This window comes from Anser anser (assembly GCF_964211835.1).
Source record: "Anser anser genome assembly, chromosome: Z".
NCBI lineage: Eukaryota > Metazoa > Chordata > Aves > Anseriformes > Anatidae > Anser > Anser anser.
In genome coordinates, this window is record NC_139723.1 from 69,410,421 (window position 1) to 69,429,918 (window position 19,498).

A 19,498-nucleotide genomic window follows, 5' to 3' on the forward strand; every position below is an offset into this window, starting at 1 on the left:
ATAATATTTTTCTGTTGTCTTATCTGCCTCAGCTATGTGCAAAAATCTAGGCTTATTTTTGCCTATTTGCTGTGTGATATCACAGAAAAAAATTAGTAACACAGTTAATTTAGAGAGTCCTCAAACCCTTGTAGAGAATCAACATTACTCCTATAAAACTGTGTGTACTTGACAGAAATAAAACACCATTAGGTATTATGCTGTGGAAGCACAGGCCTTCTGCCTGGTAAGAACATAGGGCTGCTGCCCACTTAGTCTCTCTGCAGCGGTAGGTTTTGCACTGTTTTTTAAGCCAGCCACTTAAGCCAGTGGGTAAAGCCATAAAAAGCTTGAACCTAATCATGACTTTAGGACCCTCTGGGCCAAAGCACTGATTTGCAGCAGTAACCTCTGGTGTGTGAATATATCCTAGGATTAGCTTGAGGATGGAGAATGGCTTTGGGGTAACTAGTGCTAGTCCTTTTATGAGCTGATTAATTCTGAAAGTCGTGTTTTCTTTTAAAAAAACTTTGGAAGACTTTTCTGAAATACAAAATATGTAATGCTGCATTGTATACATGTTTTCCAATTTTACAGTACAATTCTGTGTCATAGAAATAAACATCTCATTTTTATAATCAATTTCATTCAACAATCTTCAGAGTTGCTATTTTCTTGAATTAAAATAAGAGCAATGAGAACTAGACATATTGCTTTCTGATTCTTTTCTAGGGTACTTAAGATGATAGATTATTTTATTTTATTTTATTTTTTATTTTGTTTAAGTTCTTGATGTGATGGCATGCTATTTTTGTAATGGTTTACCAGCACTCTGTGCAAATCATGGGTGCAGACACAGAGGTTTGCAATACTGTAAAACCTCTCCCACCAATGTGTCTTTTTATCTTCTTTCTTGTGACCACTGATTAGATATTTTGTCTGCATTTGACACTTGTACGCTCTCGGGGTTTCTGTATCTGAACCCTGCACCCTTAGAAATTATTACTAAGAAAAAAACAATTTGCTGTGCCCTTCATATGCGTAGCTTGTCTTTTGTGTGAGGTGTTCCTAAGCTATCAGCCAACAGATTTCTGACAGTTCTCAGTGGCTCTCCTAAACTTAAGGTAAGAATCCTCATTATCCTCTCAGCTGAAAATGTTGCCTGGACAGTATAATTCTGCAGAGGATTATGGCTGCTGCTGCTGCCGGCTTTGCCCATAGCTTGGGAACGAGCCCTGTACTCCACATGCCCTGAGCTCTCCCTCTCAGTTTCTGTGAACCCTTTTCAGGTTGCCCCTTTGTTTGTTCTCTCATTTGTTCACTTGCCTTTCTTTAGAGTTGTAAGAGTTGTTGAATTAACTGTCATACTACAGTTTTATTATGCATTCATCCCATATAATGCTCAGGAATTGTCTTAGTCATTTATTTTCTAGTGTCAGACACATGGAGGTCTGCTGAAGTTCCTGTGAGACGTGAACTGATGAGTGCTGGGGATTCAAGGAATATACAGGTTTTAAAGAAACCCTAAGAAAGAACCTAAAGAAACCGAGCTGCAGTTAACACAATGCATTATTAAGGAAGTAAAGAGAAACTTCAAGAGAGTACTTTTTATAAAACTTACTAACCACCATATCCTGTAGAGAACATTTAAATAGAAAGACAGTATTGTAATTTACAATGCTCTCATGAGTAAGAAGCAACAGCCATGACCAGCCAGCTGTTAGCTCTTCTTCTCTCTCTAATTGCTGTTATCCTACCTCTGAGATGTAAGTGGTCCTCTAAGGATAAAAATATCCAGATTCCCACTTTGTCTGGATAACACGTGAGTAATAAATTACCCTTTTTTTGCATTTCAGATGGCTGCAGTGACATTATTGGAGGACACCCCGTGTCTCCCCATTCCCGGCCCTACATGGCTGCCATCCAGAGAAAGAATTCAACTGTGTGTGGAGGAGCTCTGGTGGGTGACCAATGGGTTTTGACAGCAGCGCACTGTAGGTCAGTATCTTACTCTGCGGCAGTCACAACACTTCGCAGAGGTGGGGCATGGTGTGCAACCCTGTAAGTGAAGAAAGGTGGATACTGAAGGATTGGTAAAGCTGCAATTCTCTCTCTTTTCTTTCTGCTTTAAGTTGTTTCATAACTACTGATCTGCATTGAGGACTGTTTTCTTCACTAGTCAGATTAGCCAGTGCTGCAGGACACTGACTGTGCTGTTAACAGACCCAATTCATTATTCATTAGAAACAGCAGTGTCTTAGAGAAGGGGATATATTGCGAACTGTATATATCTTACCCCTGTGCCTGGGACTAAGCCTCAGAACACCCTGAGATGAAGCCGAATTAGATGTAACCACTGTTCCCTTCACTGTAAATGCCCTGTCTGGGTGCACAAAAACCAAATGCCAGAGCTGTGACTATGACAAGGAGCTGTGTCCTTTTGACAACTCAGACGAGGGTGCAAGCATCCCTTCCCCAGGCTGCATACGCCCTGGCTGCCACATATTTTGAACACCTGGCTCAAAGTAAGGGACATCTACTGTTCACATTAGGAAGAAAATTCTCCTGTTTTAGCTAAAATGTTACCTGAATCATATTTTAGCTTTCCAATTATTCTTCTATATTTTAAGTAACTTAAAGTAAGCCAGTTACAAGAAAACTGCAAACTTGACCTGCTCAAACACAAGTTTGGGCAGCTTGGCCAGCCTTCGTCCACCAATGAGTCTGAAATAGAGGACAGTGCTCCTTCTTTCAAAGTAAACTTAACTTCCGCTGTTCTTCACTTCTTCACCTGAGTCAGGTTTGGTTGCTCTTTTCTTTTTCTTTCTTTCATTCTTTTTTTTTTTTTTTTTTTTGTAAAGGTAGAAATACTCTCACCTAGCACATGATATTGTGGGCATTTACAAAATAAAATCCAAACATTCCTCTTTGGAATTAAGGGATGTTTTGATGGGAGCTGGAGGCTTTCACTCTTCAGCCAATGGGTCAGAGATATCCAGTCAGTTATGGTTGTAAAAATTCAGATTTAGGAGCTATTCAGTGGAAACAGCACTAGTTGTCTCTGGTCTTGTGGAAAGGACAGCTCTGTTCACTGATTTGGTTTTCGGACAAGGACATTATATTGGGCTGTCTTTGAGTTTGCCTAACTGTAGCAAACTGAAACATCTGCCTGGTCTCCTTCTGAGCTGTATGATGATGACCACACAAAAAAAACGTCACTCATATGTTGTCTATAGACTATTCTTAGGAGATGCTTTTGCAGCACACATAAGCTTTCCTATCTAGTACACATAACCACTTCTGAAAACATTTTTGGCTTAGACAGATTAGAAGGAGTAGAGCAGCATGAATTTCTGTGTGGCCTGCAAACTAACTGTCGGAGACCTGGATTAGGTGGCATTTTTTTTCTTTAATTTTAATTTTAATTAATTAGTTAATTAATTTACTTTTTCTCAGGCTTCTCTGTATGCACAGCAGCAGATTGCTTGAGCTTTCTGCAAGTCCAGCAGTAGTTACACCTCTGCAGCAAGTTACATTTCTATTGGGGATGATACATGAAAGAGTCACAGGGAAGGAATTTTTCAACTCTTATATACTTTTCACTGTACAACCTCTGTAGATAAAAAGAGAATTTTTAGGCTCCTCCATTGTCAGTGCAGCCATTTTCACAAGCAAAAATTTACATACAAATAAACAAATTGTATCTTTCCTTGAGACATGCAGCTAGAATGAAGAAAATAACTCTTTTTTTTTTTTTGATTGATAAAGTCTTCATTCTGGCTTGAATGAGTTGTCCTGTGTGTAGTGAGTTTGTATTCTGAAGATGAAGCATAGGAAACCAGCAGTGTGTCTTCTAGCAGTGTCTTCTTACTGGGCTGCATTAAGTTGAGAAGGGCAAAAGCAAGAAAGATGGACTTGAATAAATGGGTTTCTGACGACACTCAGAGATCTTAGGAGAGAGGGAGATTTATGAGTTGCTTGACTTTTACTATCTGTCATCAGAAACTGGATGTATAACTTTCTGTGGGTTTTGTCAGTCTTCCTTTGTAATATTCACTTCAGGGGTTTCTTGAGCTAGGCAACACCCATTCTTCTTCCTTCTTGGGCTGAGCTGCATTTGGTGAAGTTGAGGACAAAAGTATTACTAATATTGAAGATGTTCACACTTACCACCATGCATAATGTTCAGCATGAATACTGAGTGTTGATGTGTGTATTGACATCACTCTGATGCCAGTAAGACAACCTCTGTGTTATTAGCCAGGCATGTTTCAGTCCTATGCAAGATTAGATCATAAATCCACTGGCATACATGAAAATATTATTGAAAGTCATCAGTACCAGCAATCCTTGTGCAAGACACTTTCCCTAAAAAGTCAGTAAGCTTTTTTGTGACATTAATTCCAAACTCTGGAATCCTTTGAAGGTCAGCTATCATGCAGTTATTTTACTAAATGATATTCAAGGTAAAGAAATGCTACTTTGTAGAGGAAAACACAAGCTCATGTCAAACTATCAAAATGAACAATATCTTTCCATATTTTTAAATAAGTTGTTTTAAAATGGAATTGTTAATTTTGTGTTACACAGCTTTTGATTATCTTGAGAGGTGTTGCTCTGTTCCAGTAGTGACCTTCTCTTCCTGTACTTTCATTAAATTTTAGATCAAACAAAGAAGAATTCAGAGTTGTTCTTGGAGCCCATCAAGCATCCATACATGAAAAAGAACAGCAGAAATTTAAGATCATGAATTTATTTCGTCATCCCCAGTTTAACATGTCTTCCATGATAAATGATATAATGCTCCTCAAGGTACTGTTAATTATTTTTTTATTATTACAAAATGAATATTGCTGATGATCATTTTGGCTGTTCTTTGATATTAGAGTATATCGTTTTAACAACATCTCAGAAAACTCTGCTTTTGGTTCTACTAATCTAGATAAGGTTACAGGATCAGTGGCAGGCTGAGCAACGATGACATTTCAAGACCATTCAGCTGTAAAACTCCCTTCTATGCACTCACTGCTGCAACCCTTCTGAAAACCCAAATCACATTATTTTGTCAGTTATCAAAGGCAGTACTGAAGTGATGTATGCAATGGAGTCTGGGCCACAGTCGTATCCCAAGGGGATAAATTGTGCTGGACTGAGTGAAAATGGGGATGAAACATATTCTTTATTATTTTGGGTGTCCACATAAATTATAAGTACAGATAATAAAGACATAGAATAATTCAGTTCTAGGAGCACAGAGTGGTCACATGGCAAAAAAGGCTCAGGATACTGTGGAATGAGGCATGGAAAGGTGTTAGCTGACACCATTGTCCTGGATGCCCATGTGGAACAGGGATTTGCTGCGTACCTGCTCCTGGCTCATCCTAGCTCGTGCCTCATGTTTGCCTGCACTCAGAACCCCATTAATGCAGCACTCAGATTCACATGGAGTCAGCTGTGGGTGTTTTGAATAAGGGGTCCAGTGTCTGTGCAGAAAATCTGTAGATGGTCAAAATAGTTCTGGACTGGATTCCTGTACTATCAGTTTCAGGGCCAGTCCAAAGCCACCAAGTAGGACAGTGAAAAGTCTACTTGGAGGCTGGCGGTGTCCCCCAGGGGTCAGTACTGGGTCCAGGCTTGTTCAACTTACTCATCAATGACCTGGATGATGGAACGGAGTGCACCTTCAGCAAATTTGTTGATAACACAAAGGTGGGAGGAGTGGCTGATACCCCTGAGTGCTGTGCTGCCATTCAGAGGGACCTGGACAGGATAGAGATGGGCCAAGAGGAACTCCATGAAGTTCAGCAAAGGCAAGTGCAGGGTCCTGCACCTAGGGAGGAATAACCCCAAGCACCAGTACAGCTGGGGGCTGACCTGCTGGAGAGCAGCTCTGCAGAGAGGGACCTGGGAGTCCCGGTGGACAGCAGGCTGACCGTGAGCCAGCACTGTGCCCTTGTGGCCAAGAAGGCCAACGGTATTCTGGGCTGCATTCAGAAGCATTGCCAGCAGGTCAAGGGAAGTGATCCTCCCCCTCTACTCAGCCCTGGTGAGGTCCCACCTGGAGTATTGTGTCCAGTTCTGGGCTCCCCAGCACAAGAGAGACATGGAGCTAGTGGAGTGAGTCCAGCAGAGGGTAACTAGGACGGTGAGGAGCATCTGTCACCTGAGGAGAGGCTGAGATAGCTGGGCATGTTTAGCCTGGGAAGAGAAGAAGAGGACTGAATGGGTAATCTCATCAATGCGTATAAATATCTGAAGGGAGAGTGTCAAGAGGAGCCAGTCTCTTTTAAGGTGTGCCCAGCAACAGGAGGAGAGGCAGTGGGCACAAACTGAAGCACAGGAGGTTCTGGCTGAATATGAGGGGGCACTTCTTTACTGTGGGGGTGACAGGGCACTGGGACAGGTTGCCCAGAGAGGCTGTGGAGTCTCCTTCTCTGGAGATACTCAAAACAAGCTGTTCCTACGCAATGTGCTCTAGGTGATCCTGCTTGAAGGCTATTTGGACTTTATGATCTTCAGAGGTCCCTTCCAACCTCAACCATTCTATGATTCTGTGATCATCTTGCTATATTTAGAAACATCATGACTTCTATACAATGCCTAAGAAACCACATATGGACTTCTATTCAGGCTATATTTTAATGTTATGTTCTGTGTTAATCAGGAATTATTTTAATGGGAAAGACAAGATGTATATTCAAAGTAACTGATATTAAGAATATTACAGTTCTTAATATAGTGCACTATATTAAGAGTATTACCACACTGCTGAAATAATTGGTGGAATTATATGGAAAAAGATCTGATGACTTGAACCTGATTTCTCATAGTTAAATGTTATTACCAGTTTGGTGTGACGATGACACAGGAAAGAAAATAGCAACGTCTCTTTCTGAAACTAGCTGGAGCGTTTACAGACATTTGTGTCCTCAGTGACTTATTGCTGTCCAAGTATAAGAAGCTCCTTCCCTCAATTCACAATTTCCCTCAAAATTGCCTCAAAATTGCCTCAATTTCCCTCAAGTAACAATTCTTCATCTACGTCAGTGCAAAGGCAGGCAGTTTCATTTTGCTGGCTGCCCCTGTGTCCATCACCAGCTTATCGGAAACCCCAGGTTATTTGATGAGTATGAACACTATACCAAAATGGATCTCTAGGAAACATTATTTCTAGAGCAGAAAGTTACAGCTCTGTTCCAGAATGACAAAGATAGCATAAAATCCATGGTTTTAATTTGACACAATAACAGGGATAGCATTAGCACCAGGGCTCATCTCCCATTAATACAGTTCTGCTGTGGTGGAGTGTTAAGTGACTTGAGATAAACTTTCTATCTTTGGAAATTCCCACCAGCATATGACATAACAATCCATAATTTTTGGGGGGGATAAACATCTCATTTGTTGTAGCTCCTTTGTAAAAAGGTATAAAGCCAGAATTATTTAACTGACAACCATTCAGCAAAACAAGTAAGCACCTGTGAAAACAATCGTGGTGAAGTGATCATGTGTAAAACAGAAAATAAGCTTAGTTCTGTAGCTGCGAGTCCTTACCAAATGGGTTGAGAATATGTGTTCGTGTTTTGTTATGTTTGCATTTACAGACTTAAATTGGCCTATGCTGAAGGATGAATCTGTCACATAAAGGCCAACAAAACACATAAGGTTTGAATCGTTTAAGCGCTTTTGAATTTCTCAGAGGAAAAGCCTGGCAGTCTAAAGACTTCAAGACCTACTTTTTCCCAGCTTATGTCTCTGCTGTCACGTCTAATTGTTTATAACTTTTCTTTACATCTTTGTTATTTGGTCCATTGCAATTGTCTGCATGTCAGCAAAACACTAGACTGATTTCAACGCAGCAGTTCAGCGACAAGTTAGGTTCTTGAACAGGACATAGATCCAACAACGAAACCCACATAGTTTTTTAATTTCTTGCTGTAATCAATGTGAAATCTGGGTGTGAACTCATTAATGCTGCCAGGATTATGGAACTGCTATACAGACATAAGGAAAGTACTTCTGGATCTACAGAAGTGCAAGCAAGTTCAGAATCAGTTCCTAAATACTGAAAAGTGGTTTATTAGTAAAGAAAATGCTGGTAAAAATAGACTATTTAGCCCATTGAATTAGTGATATATATTTTCCTTCCTCTCTGCATGAAAAAGCAGTTTTATTTTTTTTCTCCAGCTGGATCGTGTGGCAAATCTGAATAAATATGTGCAACCTTTGAATCTGCCTGACTGTGATGAAGATATCAAACGTGGCACAGAGTGCACGGTGGCTGGATGGGGAGTCACGTCTTCAGGAAAGCAATCAGAATGTCTTCAGGAAACAAATCTTAAAATTGTTGATAGAAAAATCTGTGCAAAACAATATATTAAAAAAAAAGTGAAAATAACCAGCAACATGTTGTGTGCTGGAGGGAGAAAGAAGTTTCGAAAGAGCGATGCTTGCCGGGTAAGAAGCAGTTACAAAGATGAGGGGATGTGCTTTTAACAGTGGTTCCCTTTTCACTAGGAACAAAGCAGCACTAGACACTTTACAGGCTGACCAGATTCATAGAGGTTTTAAACACATTTATAAGCACATTTAGTGCTGTGAAAAGAGCAGTGTTAAAACTTTGGGTAGTTTAGGTCACTGTACAAAACAAGATCTAGAATGTAAGACTTTGAGCCTGGGAATTACCTCAGTTGAATTAAGGTGCATTTCTTCAAGCTGTTCTCCTTAGGATCCACGTGTACCTGATGGAGAGAAGAACTTTCAGTCTGAATCATCTGATCCTTTCCAGATGTCCCCATCTGAATAGTATAAATTTAACTGTACATTCAAAATTCCTGCTTAGATCTTGCTTTTGACATCTTCTGTGCCTAATTCTATGATTCTATGATAATACAGAAAGGCCAGTTGCTACAGAAGTGTGAAGGAATTTATAACAACAATAAAAAAAGACAAACTGAAAGAAATTGAAATAAGATTATAATAGCACTGTGCTGGTCTACGACATTTACATCAAAGGCTCCGTCAGGCTTTACAAGCATCCACACTCCTCATACCTCACCCAACTCCCCTGAAGTGACATATGCCAACTGATGCATTTCATAGGTTAGAATAGGTCAGAAGCAACATTTCCAAAATGGTGTGTTCCTCTTGATAGAAGCAAACACATTGATAGTTCTTTTAGTTCTTTTTTTTTTTTTTTGTCTTTTAGGGAGACTCTGGTGGGCCGCTCATCTGTGATGGTCACTACAGTGGGATTGTTTCTTTTGGAGAAAAATGTAGAAAAGGACACAAAGGACACTTGCCTGGAGTTTACACACGACTGACTAAAAAATATATTGACTGGATAAAAGAAGTAGTTTCCCATAACAGTGTGCCTTAAGACAGGCAAGACATTTAACAGATACTGTGCTGTGCTTTAGAACTAGATGCTGCCTTACGCTGCCAACTTTACAAAGTAGGTCCTAGCTTTACTCCTTTACTAACACCACCACAGGTTTATGAGAAAGTTGAAAATATTCCCTTTTGCACAGATAAAATGTTTACTAATCTTTAGTAAGAAACTGCCTCTTAGACAACACAATTTGTATTGGACTTCACCCTATTTTCTAGTGTGATTGGAAAGTACTACTCATCTTTTCCACTGTGACTGGGATAAGGCAATATTTTTGAATGTGTATTCACAGAAAAAATCAATTTCAGACTGATAGTTAAGGAAATGTCTACTGGATGAGAAAAACTAGTAAAAAAACTTTAAATGTTCAAACATGTCAGTTTGACATTTTTTCAATACTATATACTTTAACTGTTACTAAATATTTAACTAATTTAATTTTCAGATCTAAAATAATAAGCTGATAAATATTTTTCCAGCTAATCTTACATTGTTAGTGTGAAAAAAAATGATTTATATTTTTCTTCTAGGTTATTTTCCCTCCATTTTTTCATGATCAAATCAACAAAATCATCTCTTCTCAGACCTTGGTTCATGATACCATACTTTCACTGAACAGCCTGTTGAAAAAAGCATTACTGTTCATTGTAATGAGCATAACTACACTTCTCTAAAAAAATACAGTGCTTGTCTAATACCTATTAAAAAAAAGAAAAGAAACAAATAAACCACGGTGATTTTGCTGTGGATTTCAGCAAACTTCTAATACCAGAAGTACCTGCTGTGTTTCTGAATAAGCCTGTGGTTAGCTTGCTGATCTCCCATCACCTTCCAAATATTCTCAAGGTCTCTTTTTTTGCCTAGCATTTGGAAGTGACAATCTGCAGGGTTTCTCTGGTTCTTTGGTTATTGTATTAATATGTATTAAATGCTGTAAAATCTGGGATCTTTCAGAGGCACAAATAAATAACTACATCACTTCAGTGTGGTGGTCTTGGTTTTTTGATCAGCAGCTGTATCACTTAGCTGAGCAAGGGAAAGCTGTCTTGTAAAAGCTCTGCAGATAAAGGAGTAAATGGATATTTCAAAGCTGTGTTGGTGATCTGTAACAGTGTAATGAAACCTGCCAATAAGTTTTATGGGGGTTTCATCCAGTTTTCACTGAAAGTCATGGAAAGTTGTCAAAAGATGTCAGTGAGAATTGGCTCAGGCTTGGAACACAGATGGAAATTGGGAAAAAAAATGGAAAAAATGGGCATATGATATTAAAATGCAAAGGATAACATACTGCTGTAAACACTTTTTGTCTGGGAGGTCCCAAAGGATGTTGTAAATATAAATTTGTCCCTTTTACCTTTGTAAGTTAAATGACAGCAAGGATATCTTGCTTCCTATTCTACAGGAGACTCTTCACACCCCACAGCCCAGTAATGTTGGTGTTTCATCTCCCAAAAGCAAGGATTTCCCTCACAGTAGTCTTATCTCTGCCACTGATGGGTAATACCAGAAAGGCTGAGGTTGGAAGAGACCTCTGAGTCCATTTGGTCCAACACTCCTGCTCAAGCAGGGGTACCTACAGCAGGTTGCCCATGACCGTGTCATAGATTCACTGAAGTGATACAGTGTGGAAACCAGCAGTTAATTCCAATTCAGATACTGTATGTATGATCTCCTGTAATCTCTTTACTTCATTTACACCATCTTCCTTTATGGGTTGTGTAGCAAGTGGAAGGGCATTACCACCAGGCCCAGAGGGAACCAGGGGGCCTTAACTGCCCCGAGCAGTCCCTGGGGCCTCCCCAGTCTACCCACAGCCACCTGTCCCATGGAGCTGGGCCCATCTGCAGGTCCAAGTTCTGGAGAGAGAGTCCTGAAGTCCACAGGGAGATGTTTGTGGTCAGCACAGTGTAACCAGCAATCCCCCTGATATCAGGAGCCACCCAAAAGTGGGGCTCAGACAAGGTATAGCCAGCTCAACCCCACCATCCTGCAAATTCTTGAAGTCTGCTAAGGCAGAAATTAGAAAAATCAGTCATTTCTGGCTAAGATTTTGGTCATCGCATACTTGCTGCTTAGGTAATTTGACTAGTCATATGTGACAAAGCTGTACCAAGATCTGAGGCAGTGGAGGGAAATGAGCAAAAATAGAGAGCACACCTAAAATTACATTGGAAATAGTAATAGTCCCATAGATATTTCTTATAAACTCTTTCTCTCTGGCTTTGCTTACAGACTATACTGCAGGTAACACCACAATCAGAGAAGTCCTGCTGCCTCTATGACTATTCTCCATTTTATGCCAAGTGATTGCTCTCAGAGCAATATAGTTTTCCATTTCACATGACAGTTCTTACATGGCTGCCTTTGCCATGCACAGGATAAGTCAATATAACCTAGTCGGAGGGATTGCTGCCCTTCAAGGGATACTGTTGTACTGCAGTCTATGGTACACTTTGATGGCTGCAATTTGGAGGTTACTGTCTGTTCTCAGAGCAAAACTCCCTGACTGGCAGTTATATCAGTGTAATTTCCCTGTGGGTTGCTTTACGAGGATTAGGGGCTGTGTAGTACATGCACACCTGGGTTTTATATGCATACACACTCAAATATGGCTACATATAATATCAGACCTGGTCTTGCTTTCAATAAGTAGTTTGCTTTTGTAAGACAAATGCTTTCATGCTCATGGTTGCATGCAGATAAATAGATCAGTGCCTCATCTTTTTGTGTAACAGGCACAAGGCTGAATGTTCATATGCAGCAGTACCTGTACCCCATATTCACAAAGCTGTATATTCACAAACACCCATCAATCTGGTTCTTGAAACTGAATGCAATTTTGTAAAACTTTTGCGGGCTGTCAACCCACCCAAGAAAAACCAAGGTGTTAAACGTCTTCCTTGTGATAGTGGCTCAGATCCCCGTGGCTTGCAAGAGTGCTTGCCCACCAGCCCCTCCGGGTTATGTGCAGAGTGGACCAGGTACTGTGGTAGGAGTTTTGCAGCAGAGAAGCAAAATGCCCTGCAGTTCTGCATTTTATTAACTACTGTGAAAGCACATGGTAGAAAGCTGACTGGTTCTGCAACACAGGGTAGGCAAAGGTCTAGGGTTGACTGAGAGTTTTTGGCTAAATTGCTTGGCCACTAGTACCACTCGCTGCTGAAACTTCTGCTGGGTGGTTCACAGAACTGAGCTGAAAACAGGAAAGCCACAGAAAGTAGCTCCAGGTACATTACAGTTGAACAATAGCAAATACCCATGAAGCCTGAAAAAGTTAAGCTTATGCTCTTATTCAACTGAGAGGAGCTCATACTCAGCAGCTTGTGGTGGAGTTTACTGCAGATATCAGTTGCTTCCAGTACAGCATTTGCAATTCCACTTTCCTTCAACAGGAGGAATCTAGTCTTGTTTCTTTCAACCTGTCCTAACTCAACAATAGTCTCTAGGTTTTTGTGAGGTGTCCCCTTTCACATTTCTTGCCAGTTGACACTGGCTTCTCGTATCAGACGAGGTCTCCCATACTATCTGTTTTTATCTTTACTGGAAAGCTCACAGTGGATTAAAGGAGTCCTGTCCCAGAAATCCTTCTGCCCTAAGCCAGGACCCATCTACACTTGTACTTTGCAGCTTGGTCTATGCTGAGTTAACTTTGTCTGAGTACACATAGACTCTTCTGAGTTCACTTTTGTTTTTACATTTGCAACTGTTTCTGTTTTTACTGAGGTCTTCAGGTTAAGCAGCATTTCTTAAGGAGTATGTGCTAAGGAATCCAAGCTGTTGTTCATCACCTGTCACGTAATCATGGCTGGGCACGGCCAGCAGCCCCTAAGGTTGACCAGACCATGCATGACATGACATATGGCACTGATATATGATGTATGGTGCTGCCAGAGAGCAAACAGTGCTGTTATATGGTTAACAGCTCTCTATCCAATAGAGGGGGCTGACAACTCATGTTCACACATCTCACAGGGATGTGCATACTAGTTAGCTTTAGTCCTTAGCTCCTTCTGCCACCTTGCCTTTGTACTGGGCAGTACTGACTGATGTTTTGTACTTGTTTTGGCTGTGCATCTAATGCATTTTATGTCTAATGTGGGAATAATTTTTTTTTCTTTAAACAAACTTCTAGTTCTCAGTACAGAGGGTGGCATTATCTATTGTCAACAAATGTTGCTTCCTGAAAACATGGTGTGTTTGGAGCATGGATAGCCTCCACAGCTTCTAGTCTAAGTCTTTGTTTTATCTTCTGGCTACAGAACCACCTGCCTGTCTAGCAAGCTATAAAAGTAACTTTCATCTTGGGCACCTTAATCTGGCATCAGGAAGAAACATTTAGAGAACAGAATTAAAACAAACAAGCCATCAGATTTTCAAGATAATTTTCTTGGATATTTACCAAAGAGAATTAAAGATAAACTCAGAGGACACTCGAAGTCTGAATAGGTCAGTTTACCATAGGCTGACAAATTACAGCCAGTGATTTTAATGCTTGTTATATCTTTTAATCATGATCTAACAGTTTCCAAAATTTATCCTCATCTCATAAAAGATTTGGCACTGGTTTCAGATACCTCCACTCCAATATGTTTATAACCCCATAATCTTCTGAAGAAATTCTTTTTGTATTTACTAATGATATATAATAACCAATATGTAGCAAAATGCATGTAGGCTAAATTTACCTGTAATTCAATTCAACATGGCACAGCTTGTTTCAAAGCCTTTGAAATTAGCTGTGAAATGTGCAATTAAATTCAACCGCCGATTTAAAAAAATGTGATTGGTCCTAAAAGCTGCAGCAAGACCCACATCCTTGTCATGACAAAGAGCAACTCCATGAGAAAAATAAGTTATAAAACCTTTATTTTAATCAAAATTAGAACAGGAACTAACAGATCTTAGCAATTTCCAAATGCACATATTACATTCAATGAATAAGTAGTTGATTTTCACAAATCTCACTCATATGCACATTTGCTTGTAAAAAATAAGAAACCTTCCCTATGAACACACTCTCACAAAGCTTTTATTTAGATAAAATATCAAGCCTCTTCACAGCCACATTAAAAAAAAAAAAAGACAAGCAATAATCAAAACTAACATGATCAGAAAATAATTTTTAAAAAAGTTAATTTAATCACTCATAAATTACGGTAATCAAGAATTACTAGTCATGAGTAGCATGAGTAGTTAATTAACGATTTCCATTTAAATGAATAAATGGCACGTGGTTGCTCAGGTTATCTCGAAATCATGTAGGGGGCATTACCTGTCAGAATCTGATGTCAAGGTTTCTTGGAACATCCATATCTCAAACTGCCATTACCAAAACCACATAAATCATCTCTTCAACCCTCTTGGTATCGGAAAAAAGCAGATGTTTGAAAAGAAGGAGGACTATCTTGTATACAAAACCCCTGACATTTTCAAATGGCAGTGAACCAAGCTGACAGTGATGTGGCTTTCACCCCGGGGCATGTACAACCCATTCCAAAAAACACAGTCCTGTCCTAGCACTGGTCTTAGCAGAGTTGAAGTAACAAATGTTCACACAGAGTGCACAATTATTCACTTGCCTAGCCAAACACTGCTGGTGACCGTAGGTGGGTTTCAATGGGCACAGGCACTCGTTCATGAGTCCTGGTTCATGCACTTACCATAGGCAACAGACAACAACAACAAAGTCCTTTCCCTCTAGTTGTAGAGAACAGACTCATTTTCTTACTGGCGTTGCTTTATGAAATGAAAAGCTTTTTGCATTTTAGAAAACAGAATAAACCATTAAAGGTAGAACTGAAGATACTGTTGCCAAGCTCTGGCCAAGCTGCCCTCATGGGATCCTTATCAGGGAGTATCTCATGGGCCACAGCTTTGGGGCTGCTTCCTCCTGTCAATAACCATCAGTAGCTGGCCTTCTGCTGGTCCTCTCTGCAGTGACTTGACAGGCAGGATGAGATAACCCAACAGCCAGACAATGTCTGTAGTCTGCCACATTGTAGATCAACCACTGGCACAGTGAAAAGGATCCATGGGGGGCAACTAGAATACAGCATCTGGGGCTGAATGGTGTCTGTATTATTCTAAATAAATAATCTAAGAAAGTATTTCTGATTGCAAAATATTTCAGAAATTCTGCAGGCTTAAGTGTTTTATCAGCAACAGGAAGCATCTAAAATAACCTGTGGTCAGTATGTGACAATTCAGAAGATAAAGTGAAAGAGGAGTATACCACTGTAGAGAAATCACATATTCAGCCTGGCAGATTCAAAATTTGCGAAAACAGCTGCAGCTTTGAATAATTTAGTCTTTTTAAAAAATAATTTTATTTATCTATCTATATATTTATTTATTTATTTCCCCAAGCATTTGTCTTAAAGGATTAAGCTTCTGGGCTTTTGATTATATGACTGAAAATTAACACCCAGTTTCTGATTAAATAATTTAAGTTGATCTATGAATAAAGTAAAACAATAAACTCACTATATTTTATTTCATTCTGTCATATATTTTGCAGGGATACAAATGCATATAAGCTACCAAATTTCTAAGAAGTCCCACTCAAAGTTGCTTTGATTCATTTGAACATATTTTACCTGCTGTTGGATATTAGTTAAAATAGGCCAGTGCTTAAGTTTTTTGTATATTCTTTTAGTGAGGAAAGCAACTCAATTAATTTCAAGGAGATTTGCAACTTTGAATTAAAATTTTTCTTTATATAAATAAAAGTAAATAAACAAAAAAATCATCTTAAAGTCAATCCAGAATTTATGCACTAGTTTAGTAGATTTAAATTAGGCATACGTTTAGAATAGTAGATCTCTCTGAGCTGAAGCAGAAGGCAGGTTTGTCTGAAAAAGAACACAAGGTTGTGTTCTGCACTTGTAACACTGCTTAGTGATAAGACTTTTTCTTTTAGCAATATATTAAGAAGGTAGAAAATAATGAGATCTGAGCTAAAATAGACTTGGAAGTGATGAGGCATTTTTAGGTTTATGGCTTATAATTCTAAGCTTTCCGGCAGTTTTGTTTTTTAATGAAACACAAACTTATCACAGGCAATGTGCAGCTGTTACCCCTCATTGCTTTCTAATTAGAGCTTGTTTGCAAACATTCTTTTCCTTTGAGTGGAAAACACACACACAAAAAAGCTTTGAACTGGCTTTCATTTCTCTGCAGCAGAGGAGATCATAACGTGCTGAAAGCGTTGTGTGAAATCATGGCCCCAGTGAAATGGGTGGCAGAACATTTATGTCATGGGCATCTGTGTTCACCCGCAATATGTGTACTGCAATAAAAAAGGGAAATGTATTCAAATATTTGAAAATACAGCTGCATGATTGATGAGGCAAAGGACAAAGGATGTAGGAAGCATGTGCATACATGAAAATCCTGCTAACTCCTTGGGGAAACAAATGGACCTGTTGACCTACTTGGTGCTAGATCCCACCAAGGGCATTGTTCTGCAAGACCTTGTCCAAATCTATTCGCTGAAGTAGGTATCAATTACATGTAACATAGAAATGCCTGAAGACCAATTGTCAAAGCTTTCCTGCTTGAAGAAGGCTCTGCATCAGGTAGCCCATAGTCTCAGAAGCTTCAGGATGGCTGGCCAAGATATATCCAAGTGTGAGGACTGTGAGCAAGAGAAAACAATAAAGATGGACTGAAAGGGTATATTCTTATTCCAATCATATTTTAGGGGATATTTTTTGTGTGGCATAAGTAGACTTGTGAAGAATAAAGCTGTGTGTAAAACATAGAGAGAGAGGACATTTAAATAAAGAGAAGGAAATGTCAGCATTGAAGAAAAACAGGAGAGTGAGGACTAAGTGTGAGATGAAAAGACTGTGAAGCAGAGAGAATCAGGGATAACTACAAACACTCATCCTAAGGACAGGAGGTGCATGTAGCACAATGGAAATTTCCCTAATAGCTCCCGCCAGTGTCCTTACTGCTTTCAGCCTTTGGCTGCCTCTTCCCTGAAATTTTATTACCTAGGAGATGCTGATTTCCTCTTACGGCCTTTCTGGGATCATCTAATTATTCTGGGAAGTGCTTATGCTTCAAAGATGGGTACTTATGAAAAGGAAGAGAGATTTCTTCCTAATGAAAAATAACGGTTGATAAACATTTCATCATATTGCTTATCTAAACGAATTAGTTCATTTCTTTTTCTTTTTTTTTTTTCTCTGCCAGTGAAAAGGTCCCAGTGATATTGCAAATACTACATGGAAATACTAACTCATGAGGACACCCCTCCCAAACTCAACAAATAATAACATCTCACATATGACCACAGACTTTCTTTTTAGCATCCCAAGGAGTACAGCAAGAGCTGAGCTTTTAATAGCTTTGCTATTCATTACAGGAAACAGCTACTTAGTCAATATACATAGTCTCAACTATAATAAAAAGTATAACTCAACCATATTCAGAAATATTAAAGTTGTAAGACAATAATACTGCTTAAATGCAACAAAGTTTTCAAAAACGTGTTTTAGTACAGAAAAGTAGAAATCACACTAATGTCTAAGGTATGGTTTTATTCCCACCATTGTGTACAGAGATGCTTTTTTTTTTTTTTTTTTTCCTAAAGAACACAGACCAAAATCAGCTTGGGTTACATGTAAAAGGATATACCCCACCAATCCTAAAAAGTTTGCTACTGAATTTTATAGCTAGGACTTGAAAACCAAGTGCTGCACTGAGATTCTGCACAGGTGCCAAGAACAAACATTTTTCAGCCAGAAATTCAGATTAGTTGTCAGAGACTGATAAAGTAAGAATACATTTACTGTTCATACCAGGTAGGAAAATGATAAAATTCATTATATTTGCCACTTTTATTGAGCATTGTGTTATCATTTATATCACGACAAAACTAATTAAAATGCTTTTTCAAGTCTCTTGTGTTTTATTCTCGCTTTACAGTGAATTCCTGCATGGCAATAAAGCAATCGGTATATTCCTACATGAGCTACTTCTATCAAATAGCAAGAGGCAAAACCTCTCTCACATTATCTCAGGTTTAAAACTGTGTACAATACAGGCAGAATATATGCACCTGAGCACCTAAGTAAAACATGCATTATTCACGTACTGTTTTATTTTATCGGTTAGGAAATAGAATGTTTGAAATTCATGCCCAGGACTTCTTTTTTTCTTATTTTTTTTTTCCCCAGGTGCCTGAAAATCAGTTCCTGTGAATAATAGCAGAGATGTTTTTCTATGTGAAAAAGCCACGGTGTCCTAGGTGGACATGTAGCTGTTTCTCATAAGAGAAAGCTGCTGACAAAACTTTTGATGAGGTGGTGGGGCACTGAAGCTAAGGCTTCAGTTTGGGCTGTGAAGGATCATATTTAGTATTATATTCAGTTAAGTAGATTTTCTAAAGTAGAGGGAGGGTATGTGACTTTCTCATACTTTCAAGAAACTCTAACTAATGTAGATCTTAGAGACTGTCAGTACTGAGAAGCCTTTCTTCCCCTGGAAATGTAGATAATTTTAAAGTAGCAAATAAAGACTTCACCGTAAAAGAATCACAACACATTTCTCATTAACTTTTCCCATTTCAACTACATATTTATGGTGTGTGACAAACCTAGACATGCCTGCCTCGGAGAACACTGACCACCGTTACCATGTAGTAGAGGTTTTCCACCTCTCTGATTTTTTTTTTCCTTTTTATTTTTTTTTTGTCTCTTAAGCGTGTTCTCCAAGCACAGTGGAATTATTTGACTTGATTCATGAATTAATTGAGAGAAAGACAAAAAGTTATGTGCAGCTGTGTTGCTTCCACATGCAGTTTGTCTTCCAGCTCTCAGACTGGGCTTGCTTTTAATATGCTTTGAACATGCTATGGCTGTAGCTCCTAAGGATCTCTGCAGATAACCCTACCATATCCAGTCATTTCTGTAGTAGCTACTGAAGTCTGCATATAGGTGTCCAGTGTGCCCAGTTCTCTGCATAGCACCTGGTCTGCCTGGAGAAAGGATGTAAATACTTCTTGCCGGCAGCAAGTAGGAAATGTCCCAAAACATCTATTTTTACCAGAGAGAAGCTGAGTTGCCATGCTACAGTCGAAACAAAGAGTAATTAGCAACTCATTGAAAAGATACAAGAAAA

The 19,498-nt window shown here is 39.2% G+C and overlaps 1 protein-coding gene across 2 annotated transcripts; it reads left to right on the forward strand.

Moving 5' to 3' along the window:
• The first annotated feature begins 1,624 nt into the window (after positions 1-1,624).
• On the forward strand, positions 1,625-10,343 carry LOC310889930 (granzyme K-like). Of its 2 annotated transcripts, XM_083818175.1 has the most exons (5): positions 1,625-1,745; positions 1,836-1,977; positions 4,644-4,791; positions 8,167-8,436; positions 9,188-10,343. In XM_083818175.1, exons 1-5 carry the CDS (start codon positions 1,685-1,687, stop codon positions 9,356-9,358), a joined length of 792 nt encoding a protein of 263 aa, XP_083674301.1. In that variant the 5' UTR covers positions 1,625-1,684; the 3' UTR covers positions 9,359-10,343. The 2 variants fall into 2 exon arrangements, with proteins under 2 accessions (XP_083674301.1, XP_083674302.1); XM_083818176.1 differs by lacking the exon at positions 8,167-8,436.
• Positions 10,344-19,498: the final 9,155 nt, after the last annotated feature.

Excerpts from the sequence above, each read along its gene's own strand:
- LOC310889930 (XM_083818175.1), top strand. The coding sequence starts at position 1,685 with ATGACCAGCCAGCTGTTAGCTCTTCTTCTCTCTCTAATTGCTGTTATC. Across the intron at positions 1,746-1,835 it reads TGTTATCCTACCTCTGAGAT|ATGGCTGCAGTGACATTATT; the intron begins GTAAGTGGTCCT and ends TTTGCATTTCAG. Across the intron at positions 4,792-8,166 it reads ATGATATAATGCTCCTCAAG|CTGGATCGTGTGGCAAATCT; the intron begins GTACTGTTAATT and ends TTTTTTCTCCAG.